This window comes from Lactuca serriola, chromosome 2 (assembly GCF_051521515.1).
Source record: "Lactuca serriola cultivar US96UC23 chromosome 2, Lser_US96UC23_V15, whole genome shotgun sequence".
NCBI lineage: Eukaryota > Viridiplantae > Streptophyta > Magnoliopsida > Asterales > Asteraceae > Lactuca > Lactuca serriola.
The window spans coordinates 100,342,154-100,355,346 of NC_136409.1; the positions used below are offsets into that span (position 1 = coordinate 100,342,154).

Below are 13,193 nucleotides of genomic sequence, written 5' to 3' on the forward strand. Positions count from 1 at the left end.
TATATATATATATATATATATATATATATATATATATATATATATATATGAGTTTTATGTTGGAATGGTTCAACATAAGGAAATTCTATATATATTGTGTTCTCAAAATTCGATTATGATTACGGCATCCCTCTTCATAGTCAAATTTTGAAAACATGGCAAATAAAAAATATTGTAGCAAAAGACTGGTCTATGATCACGTCTTTATGTGAGACATCATGAATTGTGTCCCATATGCTTCGGATATAGGATCGATTACATGTGCTACAATATTTATCCTTTCTAAATTTTTTGAATGCCTAAGGCATTAAGAGGGGAAAAGATCTAGAATTGGATATGACTAAAATTATTAAGCAGCTGTCGAGGACAATCTAAGGTTTCCAAATATTGGTTGCTCATGGACAATTGGAAGTATAGTTTTAATTTTTAGAAAGGACCATATTGACATATTCTGAAAAAAGGCAACTCTTGTTCAGAAGTGATAGTCAAAATGGGAATATGCAAATGTTTCCATAGGTGGAAATTATCCATTAAATCTGAAGATTAGAAAACTTCATGCAAGAAGGATGTTCAAAGCAATGTACTTTGAATTTGGGACTTCATTTCCATGGAATTGCTCTCCATTGGAATACTCTGTAATGTTTGTTGGCAAGTCTTTGTGACTTTGTGCATAGTCATTACAAGAGGATCAATGCATATAAGTTTAGAATCTAACAGATTTCGGTAAGTGGCAGGAATTTGGAATTCTTACATTTACAATAAGGATTTGGGATTGTGAAATGAGCATCATTGGAATCATGTTCAATTAGTCTATTTCACATAGTAAGGATCATAGACAAACATAGTGTGCATGCTTGGAGCATGGCATGAATAGTGTTTTGATTCAAGTATAAAGTTGATTATTTGAAACATTATACAATGAATAATGAGTAATCAATATGGTGTTTAAATAAAAGGTGTTTTATTTACTCTCAAAGGTGCTTGGGACCATTGAGTGATTAGTATTATTCTTGTGTTTCATTTTGCATGTTTTGACTTCCATAATGGCTAGGTTATTCTTTCCAAATGACTATGTTATTCAAATTCTCCATAGTCGGTCATATGTTGGAAGTAGGTATGAATCAAGACTGTCATGAAGTTGGTTGTAGATGGCTAAGGTGTTGGACATATCAAAGAGTTGCTACAACATTCATGAGTGCTCTTAAGTTCTGACTATTGGACTAAACCCACCCTCATTTGACTCACTTCATGGATTTTATCACGAGTGATCATGAGACGATAATATCTTATATTCTTCAAACCTAGAGATGTAAGTTGTTGACTATGAGTTGGTTGTACATTGATTGTACGAAAACGCATCTGTAACTTGATGTTATAAAATATGCATTTGTGTATGATTCAAAAAGTAGTAGAACAACCATATGAGTCGAAGTTTATTTATTCCTTTTAACCTTGGAGGGATAAAAGCGATATCTGTGGGCCCCTCGATGATTTAGTGATGACAAACACAAGTTCTCAGTCGGGCCTAGACTGATTTGATTTGTTTAATTAGTCAGTCATCATAAATCGGAAATCGGGAAACAACAAATGGACAGAAAGAATGATTATAATCCATTTCTCATTCCATATGATATCTAGAATGGAGGAATATATGATCCCTTATCTAATGGACATGTTATTGACTTGGTCAGAGTTTGACAGCAGCTTTTAAGAGCTACGATTGCTAGTCGGGATCTTGGAGTCATACGCAATAATAGTTATAGACTTATCCAAGTGGGAGACTGTTGGATTAGATGTCTAAGCCCATAATTATTATCGGTATGTATTCGACCCGAGAGTAGCATGGTCCATTTGGGTTGCATATCATCAGGACAATTTGTTAGGATGGACTTTTGAGAAAAGAGGTTGTATATGATTTATTAATATATTATAAGTTCTAATATATTAATATGAAATCTTATGTTTTAATTAGTGTTGATCAAGAATTAATTTGGAATTAATTTAGTGATCAAAAGATACTAATTAAATCTATGGGGACTAATTATGGTAATCAGTTATATTTATATGTGTTGGGCTCATGATCCATGTTGAACCAAGTTTATGTATGGACACATAAATAGTTGGGCCATATGAATCACGGATCATAAAACCCATGGGTATGGGTTTGGTTTATACCCATGACTCTTAGAATTCAACACATATAAATACATATATGATGACCTAAAACTACCAACCCTAGTGTGTGTGCGTGTTCTCGGAGTTCATGAAGGTTTTAGAGTGCATGGAGATTATCTCTCAAGTCCTACCTTTGTCCTTGATGTGTTGTGACTTCATTTGAGGCTTCCACACTATTGGGTTAAGCTCTTAAGGCCAAATGCATCAAGACTTCCAGCCATATATAAAGGTATGTTACACTAACTAGTATCTTATGTAGTTTACATCTTTGTATGCTAGTTATAGGCTTAATACCTTGGAAACACCTTTGCATGTATAATTAGTGAAAACATAGATCCAAGGTATCTAGGGTTGTATGTGCACCATAGGATGTTGTATTATACTAAAACCCAACAGAGTGGTGGTTGTATGTGGTCATTTTGGTGGTGGTAGGTGGTAAGTGGTAGGTAGTGGGTGGTGATGGTGGTAAGTGGTGATGATGTTGGTGGGTGGTGGTGGGGGTAGTGATTGGTAGTAGTTGGTGGTGAGGAGTGGTCATGATGATGTATAGGGGTGTGGGTGGTAGTCGGTGGTGGTGGCAGGTGGTGGTGATAGTGGTGGGTGGTGGATGGTGGAGGTGGGTGGTGGATGATGGGTGGTGGAGGGTGGGTGAACAGTGATGGTATGGGTGGGGAAGGCGGGTGGTGGTGATGGGTGGTGGGTGGTAGTGGTGGGTATTGGTGGTTATGGGGGTGGTGGTGGCGGGTGGTAGTGGGTTGCAGGTTTTTATGATGGGTAGTTGGTAGTGTTGATGGGTGGAGGATGGCGGTGGAGGGTGGTCGTGAGTGGTGGGTAGTAGTGGTTGGTGGGTGGATGGTGGTGGTTGGTGGTTAGTAGGTTGTAGGTGGTGGTGATGGGTGGTGGGTTATGTTGGTTAATGTGTTTTTAACTATTTCTTGATTTATATAAATATTATTTTATAATTTTATTTAAAATATTGTGTGGTCCAAATTTGTTCTCAAATATTATTGCGATAAAAAATGTTCTCTATTGAATGCTCCCATGTGTGTGTGTGTCTATATATATATATATATATATATATATATATATATATATATATATATATTATATAAACCTTATTATTTCTAAAAATAGATTTAAGACGTCCAAACCATTAAGCTAATAATACAAATAATCAACATCAAAATTAAAACCATACAACTAATAATGTTATGTACAAATATTTAACACACCTTTGAATTAGTATCCCCTACTTTCAGGATCGAATCAGCGCATATTGACTAAGCTACTCCCGGTCTTTCCCGATATAAGCAAATCCTATTTTTTTTGCTAAAACTAAACGATTCTGTGTTCATATTGTATGAAGACTCATTCAAATTGGAAGAATTACAATTTTCTTCTTTATGATCCTCCCCCATATTATATTTGAACGATTGTAAATATTATCCAAGCCCTAGCTTTGCCCACCAACTCACAAACCTAAAGTCAATCTTCACCATAAATGTTGTTGCCTCTCACCACCTTTGACACCTCCATCAGCTAGGGATGCAAACTCACCACCTTTGACACCTCCATCAGCTAGGGGTGCAAACGAGCCGAGCCGAGCCCGAGCCTAGCCAGGCTCGGCTCGGGCTTGTTTAATTTATATGAAGCTCGAGATCGAGCTCGGCTCGATTCGAACTTTCTTCTACTGAGCTCGGCTCGAGCTCATAAATAATTATACAAGCTCAGCTCGGGCTCGACTCCTTTTTTATCTGGCATGCCTAAATAAGCTTAAGCTCGGCTCAAGCTTGTTAAGAAGCTCGTTTACCAATATCTTAAATCTATAATTCCCCGAATATGTTTTTATTTTAATATATATAAATAATAATACGTTATTCATATAAAGGCTTGTTTAGGCTCGCGAGCCTAATCGAACTTAATGACATATGCTCAAGCTCGAGCTCGTTTTATAAACGAGGTTAATATTAAGCTCGAGCTCGGATCAGGCTTGTTTAAAATCGGTTTCGAGTCGAGCTTTTAACGATCCGATCCCGATTATCTCACGAGTAGCTTGTTTGCACCCCTACCATCAGCCACCTATAGAATACTTGAAAACATCGCATCCACCTTCATTGAAACTCTCGTAACCATCACCTCCATCGACCGCCGCTGGAGCTCCAATCATAGACAAGCACACAACTCGTCTTGGTCATTTCTTTTTCTCTTTTCCTCCATCTCTCTTAAAACATAAGGTCACGAGCAAGGTTTCTCACCCGCTATCCCTCTTCCTTTCTCTGTAATAATATGTATATCAATGTCATAGATCTATGATTTCTTTTTTCTTTAGTTTTTTTTTCAATTGCAGGTTCTTCATTTATGAGCATGTTCTTGATTTCTTATTGTGATTTAATATGGGTTTTTTTTTTGAACTTTTGGAGTTTTAGTAGCCACATGACACCAACACCTAAAACCATAGATGTCTTCAGGTTTTTTTTGTTCCTTTTAATTCCCATCTTGATTTCCCTTGCCCTTTCTCAAATTTGATTTCACCCGTGTTTTCCTCTAATCAGATGGAGAGGGATATGATGAACCTATGTTTTGACCCATAATTTATGAAATTAGATGGAGATGGATTCGATTAACCGACATCTGCCACCACCATCTTTACCTTCTCTTCGTTATACTTCCTCGCCAACATTTTTGGCCCTTCTTTCCTTTTTCATTTGAAGGAAGTAATTTAGTATTTTGTAAAATGGTTCCAGGTAGTTCTTGAGATGGTTCTTCTTGATCTACCTCCAAATCTACTCTCGTGTATTAAGAACAAATAATCATAATTAAAACCTTTGCAACCAATGTAAATCACATTTAATATAATTGTGTATGTTTGTGTGTTCATCATCCCGTGAACTGAATGAGTGGAGTCACTCATCAAAGGAAAACAATATTCTAGATGTTGTTGTTGGAAGAAAGAAAGACTTAAACAAGAAATTCTGATACAGAACAGGGAGAACAGAAAAAAAAACTCAAGAACAATTTGCTGTGAAAAGATCTCTTATTCAATATTCTGCCCACATTTGATTGAGTACACAGCCATACAAATACCAAAAAAAAAAATAAATAAACTGACAAAGCTAGAAATAAGAAACCGCTAATACTAATTTATGGGTAATCATGGACCACTTATTTGAAATTAAGTAACAGCTACCAAAAACAAAACTGAAATCTTAAATGCTAAGTAGTGGGACAGAAGCTACTGGAAGTTTTGAGCACCATTATTCAACACACCCCCTTGCTTCAAAACTTGTTACTCCCAAACGAAACCTGAAGAAATTATGCTTGACACTTGGAAGAGACTTTGTAAGCACATCTGCAAATTGCTCGTTAGTTCCACAATGCTTCAAAATGATTTCTTTTTCAGCAACTAAATCACGAATAAAATGATAACGGATGTCTATGTGTTTTGTCCTGCTGTGGAAGGATGGATTCTTTGTCATTGCAATTGCTGCTTGATTGTCACAAAAGATTTCTGTTGGACCAACTTGCTTTTGGAGAAGATCAGCAAGTATCCTTCTTAACCACACTGCATGACAAGCTGATGATGTTGTTGCAATGTACTCCGCTTCTGATGAGGATAGTGTTACAATATCTTGCTTTTTTGAGCTCGATGAAACAGCACCTAAACCAAGAGAAAAAACATAACTAGAGGTGCTCCTTCGATCATCCAAACAGCCACCCCAATCACTGTCAGTAAACCTATATAATTTTGGTTTAGGTACATTTGAGTACCAAATCCCAAACTCAACCGTTCTAGCTATATAGCAAAGAATCCTCTTTGCTGCTCCTAGATGATGAACTGAAGGACTATGCATAAATCTTGAAACTTTGCTAACTGGAAATGCAATATCAGGTCTGGTGTGAGTTAGGTAGTTCAAGCCTCCAACTATACTCTTGAAGTGTTTCACATTTGCCAACTTTGTGCCATCATTTGCAACAAGCGATTCATTCATATCCATTGGTGTTAAACACGGATTTGCATTCAACATACTAAATCGTTTAAGCAAGTCAGTAGCATACTTTTTTGACAAATAAAAATTCCATCATCACACTGGTTCACCTCCGGGTCAAGAAAGTAACGTAACAAGCCCATAGCTGACATCTCAAATTTTTTAATCATCGAATATTTGAACTCAGCAATAATAGATTCATACGACCCCATATAAATAATGTCATCTACATAGATGCAGACAACTACAAAATCAGCTTTACCTTGCTTTTTCACATAGAGAGTAGGCTCACTTTTACTTCTATCAAATCCGTTTTCTTAAAAGTACAAATCTATCTTGTTGTACCACGCTCGGGGGGCTTGCTTAATCCCGTATAAGGCTTTTTTCAAAATGTACACTTTGCTATCATCATCGCATGAAAATCCTTCTGGTTGAGAGACAGTACACTTCTTCTTCTAGCTCTCCATTTAGAAACGCCGATTTAACATCAAATTGGTACACTTTCCATTTTAATTGTGCGGCTAAGGAAAGAAAAATTCTAACCGTTTCAAACCGAGCAACCGAAGAAAAGGTTTCTTCGTAATCGACTCTGTGTTGTTGAGCATACCCTTTCACAACCAAACGAGCTTTATGCTTCTGGATTGTACCATCAGCATTGTATTTTGTACGGTACACCCATTTGAGACCTATGGCATTTTTATCTTTGGGCAAATCAACCAAATCCCAAGTCTTATTCTTTCTAATAGCCGCAATCTCATCTTTCATTGCATCTTGCCACACCTGTTTCTCTGCTGCATCATCATAAGAGATAGGATCAGGATCAGATGCATATAATGCAAAGCTACATGAGGCATAGATATCTTCTAGTGATCGAAACTTTTTTGGAGGACTTTCAGATGAAAAGCTTGAAGGTGAAGAAGATCCCGATGGTGAAGAAGGTGGAGTTGAAGGTGGTGTAACATTATCTCCATTTTGAGAATTGCTTGTTTCTGGATCTGTGAAGTTATTGACCTCAAATGTAACAAGAACAGATTCTGGTGAGGCTGATGTTTCTGTATTCTTCCAACTCCATTGTTCTGCTTCATTAAATTCAACATTCCTGCTTATAATAATTTTTCCACTAATCGGGTTAAATAACCTATATGCTTTTGAGGAAGTAGAATAGCCAATGAAAATGCATTTTTCTGACTTTTGATCAAGCTTGGTGCGAGATGATGTGACTAATGCATAACCAATGCAGCCAAAGATTTTTAAGTGACTTACTTGCGGCTTTCTACCTTTCCATGCTTCATAAGGAGTTCGATTTAGAACAACCTTTGTGGGAGAGATGTTCAAAATGTATACAGCAGCTGCAATGCCTTCAGCCCAGAATTTTTTTGGAAGATTTTTTGCTGCCATCATGCTTCTTGCCATGTCACCAATGGTTCGGTTTTTTCGTTCTGCTACTCCATTCTGTTTTGGAGTGTGCGGTGCTATAAATTCCCTACGAATACCATTAAACTCACAAAATTCATTAAATTTTTGTGAGGTAAATTCACCACCATTATCGGAACGAAGAACTTTTATGTTATTCCCATGTTATGGCTTCATCACAAAGTTTAAACGTATCTTAACCTGTTGACCCTAGTCTCTCTAATTCTTAGTTTTTCATCATGTTTCATCATGAAAATGATTTTGATATTTTTAGTTTTGATTTCAATTTCAGGTCGGTGATCTCATATTCAGGTAGTTAGGATGTGATATGTATAAGTGTGTTTATAGATGGAGGTGGATCTGGTGTCAAAAGAATTGGAGTGAAAACATCAAAGATGTGAACAAGTGGATCATAGACACCACTCACTTTGAACCACTTGTATGATTTCCAACCATTAAAATCATTAGTTTTTCATTATATGCTTCTTATTTTTGTTTATGTGTGTATGTTATTTAGTTAGGTCTTGACCTTAAAAGAGAAGTTTCAAAATGGAGAAAAGTCAAGCTAATGAAGAGACACGAAATAAGAACAAGGGCTTTTGGTAACTGGCTCTATATTTCTGATGTTATAATTTAGCACCTGATTTAGAATAATGCAGACTTGCACAAATTTAGTAGTTATTTGTTATACAGGTTTGTAATGCTTTGTTAAGTGTTCAACCTCTCAGCTAATTGTTATTCTATGTAACATACTTTTAATAACCTTTACATGAAATGATGATGCAAACTTACAGAAATTTAGCAGTTATATAATACCGGGGTTCCTCATTTTGGTGAGAACAACTATTTAGGTGTCTGTTCCCAAAACTACATTCTCTCTTGGTGCATTTTTTTTCTATGATTTTCAAGTAAGATACCCCCTAGATTACAAAGTTTGGCATTTTCAAAGTTATGTTATAACAAACCGTCACTATTCCCTATTCACAAAATGTTTAACTTTTTTTACTTATTTTCTTTATTCTGGTTAGGAACCGTTACTGAAGGATGTTTTTGGTGGTTGGAATTGACAGAGAGATCGAGAAGGAAACATATTGCATTTTCCTGCTGTAGAATATTTTCAGCCTTAAAGTTAAAAAATTTGAAGGCTCTCATGGTAGGTATTGGCAAATTGGAGGTAAGCACTTTGTTACCATCTCTTTTCATTTTTGGTTGTTTTATATGCTGCTGTTGTGTGTTAGTAGTTATGAGCGGAGTGGCCATGTGTTTATGTATGCAACTATTTGATATTTTTATCTACTCTTCAACCTCAAATAAGTTTTAAAATATTTATGTATCAAAAGCTGTAAATATATTTTTGTTACTATTTATATATCAACACTTTTTGTGCTAGAATAAAAATTAAGATTATATATATATATATATATATATATATATATATATATATATATATATATATATATATATATATATATATATATATATTTGTTGAAATGTTTGTCTTTTAATAACAAAATGTTTACCTTCCTTTGTCTGGTGCATGTTAGTCAAGAGAGACTCTCTTACTAAGCGGCTTTATTGTCACATTTGGAACTTAAGGGCACCAGCTTTGTTCTTTTGTACCTTCAATGTTGTATGTAAATTGTCATATTTGGAACTTATGTGTAAACCCTTAATGCTCGATGTTTATTTGTACCGGGGCAATAACTTTGTGTCAATTTTTGGGTCATGTCTTTAGGGGTAAAGTGTACCTTTCATCAACTTAGACACATTTTAAGCTTTATGCACTTGAAAAGTAGGAAATCAAAAGTTGTTGCAATTTTACATGCTTTCAAGTAATTATATTCAAAGAGTTTTTATTTGAAATTTTAAAATTCAAAAAAGAACAAAATATGAATCTAGCTAATATTAAATAATAAATGAGAATCAATATTTGAATTTATGTTACATTAAATTTCGATATTTTATAAAAATTCATATATATCTAACACTTCACTAAAAAAATAATGGTTATCTATTTTAACTTTGCATCGTCTATTTAATCATATAGTTATGTATATATTTGTTTTATAACATAAATTCAAAGTCAAAACATGTATAAATATATAATTCATCAGTAACAAAATATATTTTTATGTTATTTATAACAATATACCTATTTGATGATTTATATGGTTCTACATATATTTGTTATAGTAAGATAGATTTTGAAAAAAAAATGATAGTGTATTTATATTTTTAAATCAAACCCAAACATATCTTTATTTTAACCAAAAAGACAACATCTTTTTTATTTTGTACCTTAGTTGGATTGATTTTTTATTCTTATTTCATTATTCGGTTTATTGATCTAAGCAGTTTATTTATTGATATAAACATTCACTAATGTACTAAATTTAGCATGTTACTTTTGTTTAACATATGGTATTTATGTTTGCCTATATTAAATTTAAACGGTATTTATATTGCCTATATTAAATTTAAACCATTAGTGTTATATAAACTTAAATGAAGGTATATCCAAAAAGAAGCTATCCACCTAACATAAAAAAACAAAAAGCTTTTAAAGGAAACTGATTTCCAACATAAAACTATTTGTTGTTTTTTAAATGGAAACTAATCACCTAAAATAAACTATTCGGCAAAAGAACTATCATCCGCTTCTTTGTACATTTTTTGGAATATTGCATGTTTCCGGTACAGTTTCTGAAAGGAAATTATTTTCCTAAACAAAACTATTCACCAACCTTTTTTTTTTGTTACCTTTGTAATATAACATGTTTACAAATGAAAAAAAAAATATCTAACATATCTTATTTTTAACTCATTGAAAATAATTGCCGCAACAAATTATTCGTCAATGCCGCTTTGGGTGATATATATATATATATATATATATATATATATATATATATATATATATATATATATATATATATATATATATATATATATATATATATATATATATAACGCACCTACTTGTATGACTGAAGTTCAAAGTTCAAACCATCTTTACCAGCTTTTTTCTCCAATATATTCTGCGATCTATTCTTCCTCTTTAGACCATTTCCCCTTCACCTTCCCAACCGTAATCTAGGGGAAATTGTTGGATCAAACTTCCATATTCATATATATTGCGTATAGAGATTCTTATCCTCTTTCATGGCTTCCTTACGTCTCTTATTTTCTTCCCTTCTATTCACCATCTTCTGTCTGCAACTGCTTTTCCTTTCCCCAACTCTTTCCACGTCCAGGCGCGTGCTGCACAATCATGTCACTGACCAAAATGAAGCCGGGTTTAGGGTGGCCCTCACACATGTTGATTCCGGGAAAAATATGACGAAGTTTGAGCGTTTACAACTCGGTGTAAAGAGAGGTAACCTCCGGTTAGAAAGACTCATCAATAACATGATGGCTAGTTTATCGGTTGAGTCAAGTTCACAAGTAACGTCACCCGTTCATGCTGGAAATGGAGAATTCTTGATGAATTTGGCCATCGGAACTCCCCCAGAAACGTACTCTGCCATTATGGATACTGGTAGTGACCTCATTTGGACACAATGTAAGCCATGCACCAAATGTTTTGATGCACCAACACCCGTTTTTGATCCGAAGAAGTCATCGTCATTCTCTAAGGTGTCATGTTCGAATAGTTTATGCAAGGCGTTACCAACTTCGGATTGTGGATCAGATGGCTGTGAGTATTTGTATTCTTACGGGGATTACTCGTCGACGCAAGGGATTTTAGCAACAGAGACGTTTATGTTCGGTAAGGTGTCCGTGCCGTCGGTCGGGTTTGGTTGTGGAGAAGATAACGAAGGTAGTGGGTTCAATCAAGGTGCTGGGTTAGTAGGGTTAGGGAGGGGACCTTTGTCTTTAGTTTCACAGCTCAAAAAGTCAACATTTTCTTATTGTTTAACCTCCATTAATGATGATACATCATCAGGAAACCCATCAAGTACTCTCGTAATGGGATCTTTAGAAAGCCAAATAGCAAATGATAGCGTTTTCACCACTCCATTGATTAAAAACCCATCACAACCATCCTTTTACTACCTTTCACTCCAAGGTATTTCTGTCGGAAACGTTGATTTGCCTATCAAGAAATCGACTTTCGCAATCAATTCAGATGGGACCGGTGGGGTCATCATCGATTCGGGTACAACCATTACGTATCTTGAAGAATCTGCTTTTAATATGGTGAAGAAAGAGTTTGTTTCACAAACGAACCTGAATGTAGATAACTCGGGTTCGACTGGTTTGGATTTGTGTTTTGAGTTACCTTCAGATGATGGCTCAGGGGAGATGTCGATCGAGATTCCGAAGCTAGTGTTTCATTTTGATGGTGCGAGTTTGGATTTGCCAGGGGAGAATTACATGATCGGAGATACGAATGCTGGAGTGGCGTGTTTGGCGATGGGGGGTTCAAGTGGGATTTCGATATTTGGAAATATTCAACAGCAGAATATGATGGTGGTTCATGATCTCGAGAAGGAGACCTTGTCATTCATTCCAACTAAATGCGATCAGTTGTAGGTTTTGGTTAGATCGGTATGCTGCATGTTCTACAATCATGTTTTATGGGTTTTCAATATGTTATTGTTTTTAGATTTATGATTTGAAAAAACCAACATTTGCTTACAAAATGATCTTCTACGAACATCATTTTGCAGTTCAAATATACATGTGAGTTTCATGCTTTTTTTAATCACCAATCACTCAAACAGAGACCGATCGGGGCATATTAATTAGTTACATGATCGAGGCAGGTTCAAATGTTTAAAATTGGTTCGGGTCAGGTCAAAACGACAGCAAAAAGAAAAAACATTCCATCTAGTTGTTGGTGCTACCCTTTTAAAGAATCAGTAATCATACAATAATCTGGCCAAACCAAAATTCACAATTTATGAAATTTCTCAAAACATATATTATACGTTATCAAAACACAGTCACTTGAATAATATATTATTATCACGTATTAAAGTTCAAATAAATGAAACAAAAATTTATTATCCCAACTCTATATTTTGGATTGGTCTCGGGTCTTTCTTTAGTATCAATGTCACTATATTTTAGGGATGAGAAAAAACCGCACCGTAACTAAAATTAACTGCATAAACCGTAACCACAATAAAAACCGATGGTGAGGTTTTCTATTTTCAAAAAACCGCAAACTTGCAGTGCGGTGCGGTTATTAGTTTTCAAAAACCGCAAAAAAAACCGCACCACACCGCATATACTATATACAATTTTTTTTTATTAATTATTAATATATTAAGTATTAAAAATGAGACAGGTTTTATGGATTAAATATGGATAAATACTAGAAGACAAAAGTGTTGGTTTTTTTTGTTATGTTTAACTTTGAAAAATTATGAAATTAGACAACTTTAAGATATTTATTGTTAATTACTATTAATTTGACATTTTTAAGAATTAGTTGTTTGTGATTTAAGTTAATTTTCTTATACCTTATGGTTTTTTTAATTATTACAAGTAATATGTTTGAACTCTAAAAACCGTTTGAGCTCTAAACTGTAGTTAAAAACCACACAAAATAACCGCACTAAATCGATGCGGTTAATAACCGTAACACAAAAAAAATAAAACCGCACCGCA

General features: G+C 34.7%; 1 protein-coding gene and 1 pseudogene across 1 annotated transcript; one reads left to right on the top strand and one right to left on the bottom strand.

Moving 5' to 3' along the window:
• Positions 1–5,429: 5,429 nt before the first annotated feature.
• LOC145089415 (secreted RxLR effector protein 161 pseudogene) lies at positions 5,430–6,170 on the bottom strand (annotated as a pseudogene).
• A 4,395-nt stretch (positions 6,171–10,565) lies between these two features.
• On the top strand, positions 10,566–12,282 carry LOC145086553 (Eukaryotic aspartyl protease family protein). The gene has a single exon (XM_079024359.1). It carries the CDS (start codon positions 10,737–10,739, stop codon positions 12,108–12,110), a length of 1,374 nt encoding a protein of 457 aa, XP_078880485.1. The 5' UTR covers positions 10,566–10,736; the 3' UTR covers positions 12,111–12,282.
• Positions 12,283–13,193: the final 911 nt, after the last annotated feature.

Coding starts and splice junctions, on each gene's coding strand:
- LOC145086553 (XM_079024359.1), top strand. CDS start 10,737: ATGGCTTCCTTACGTCTCTTATTTTCTTCCCTTCTATTCACCATCTTC.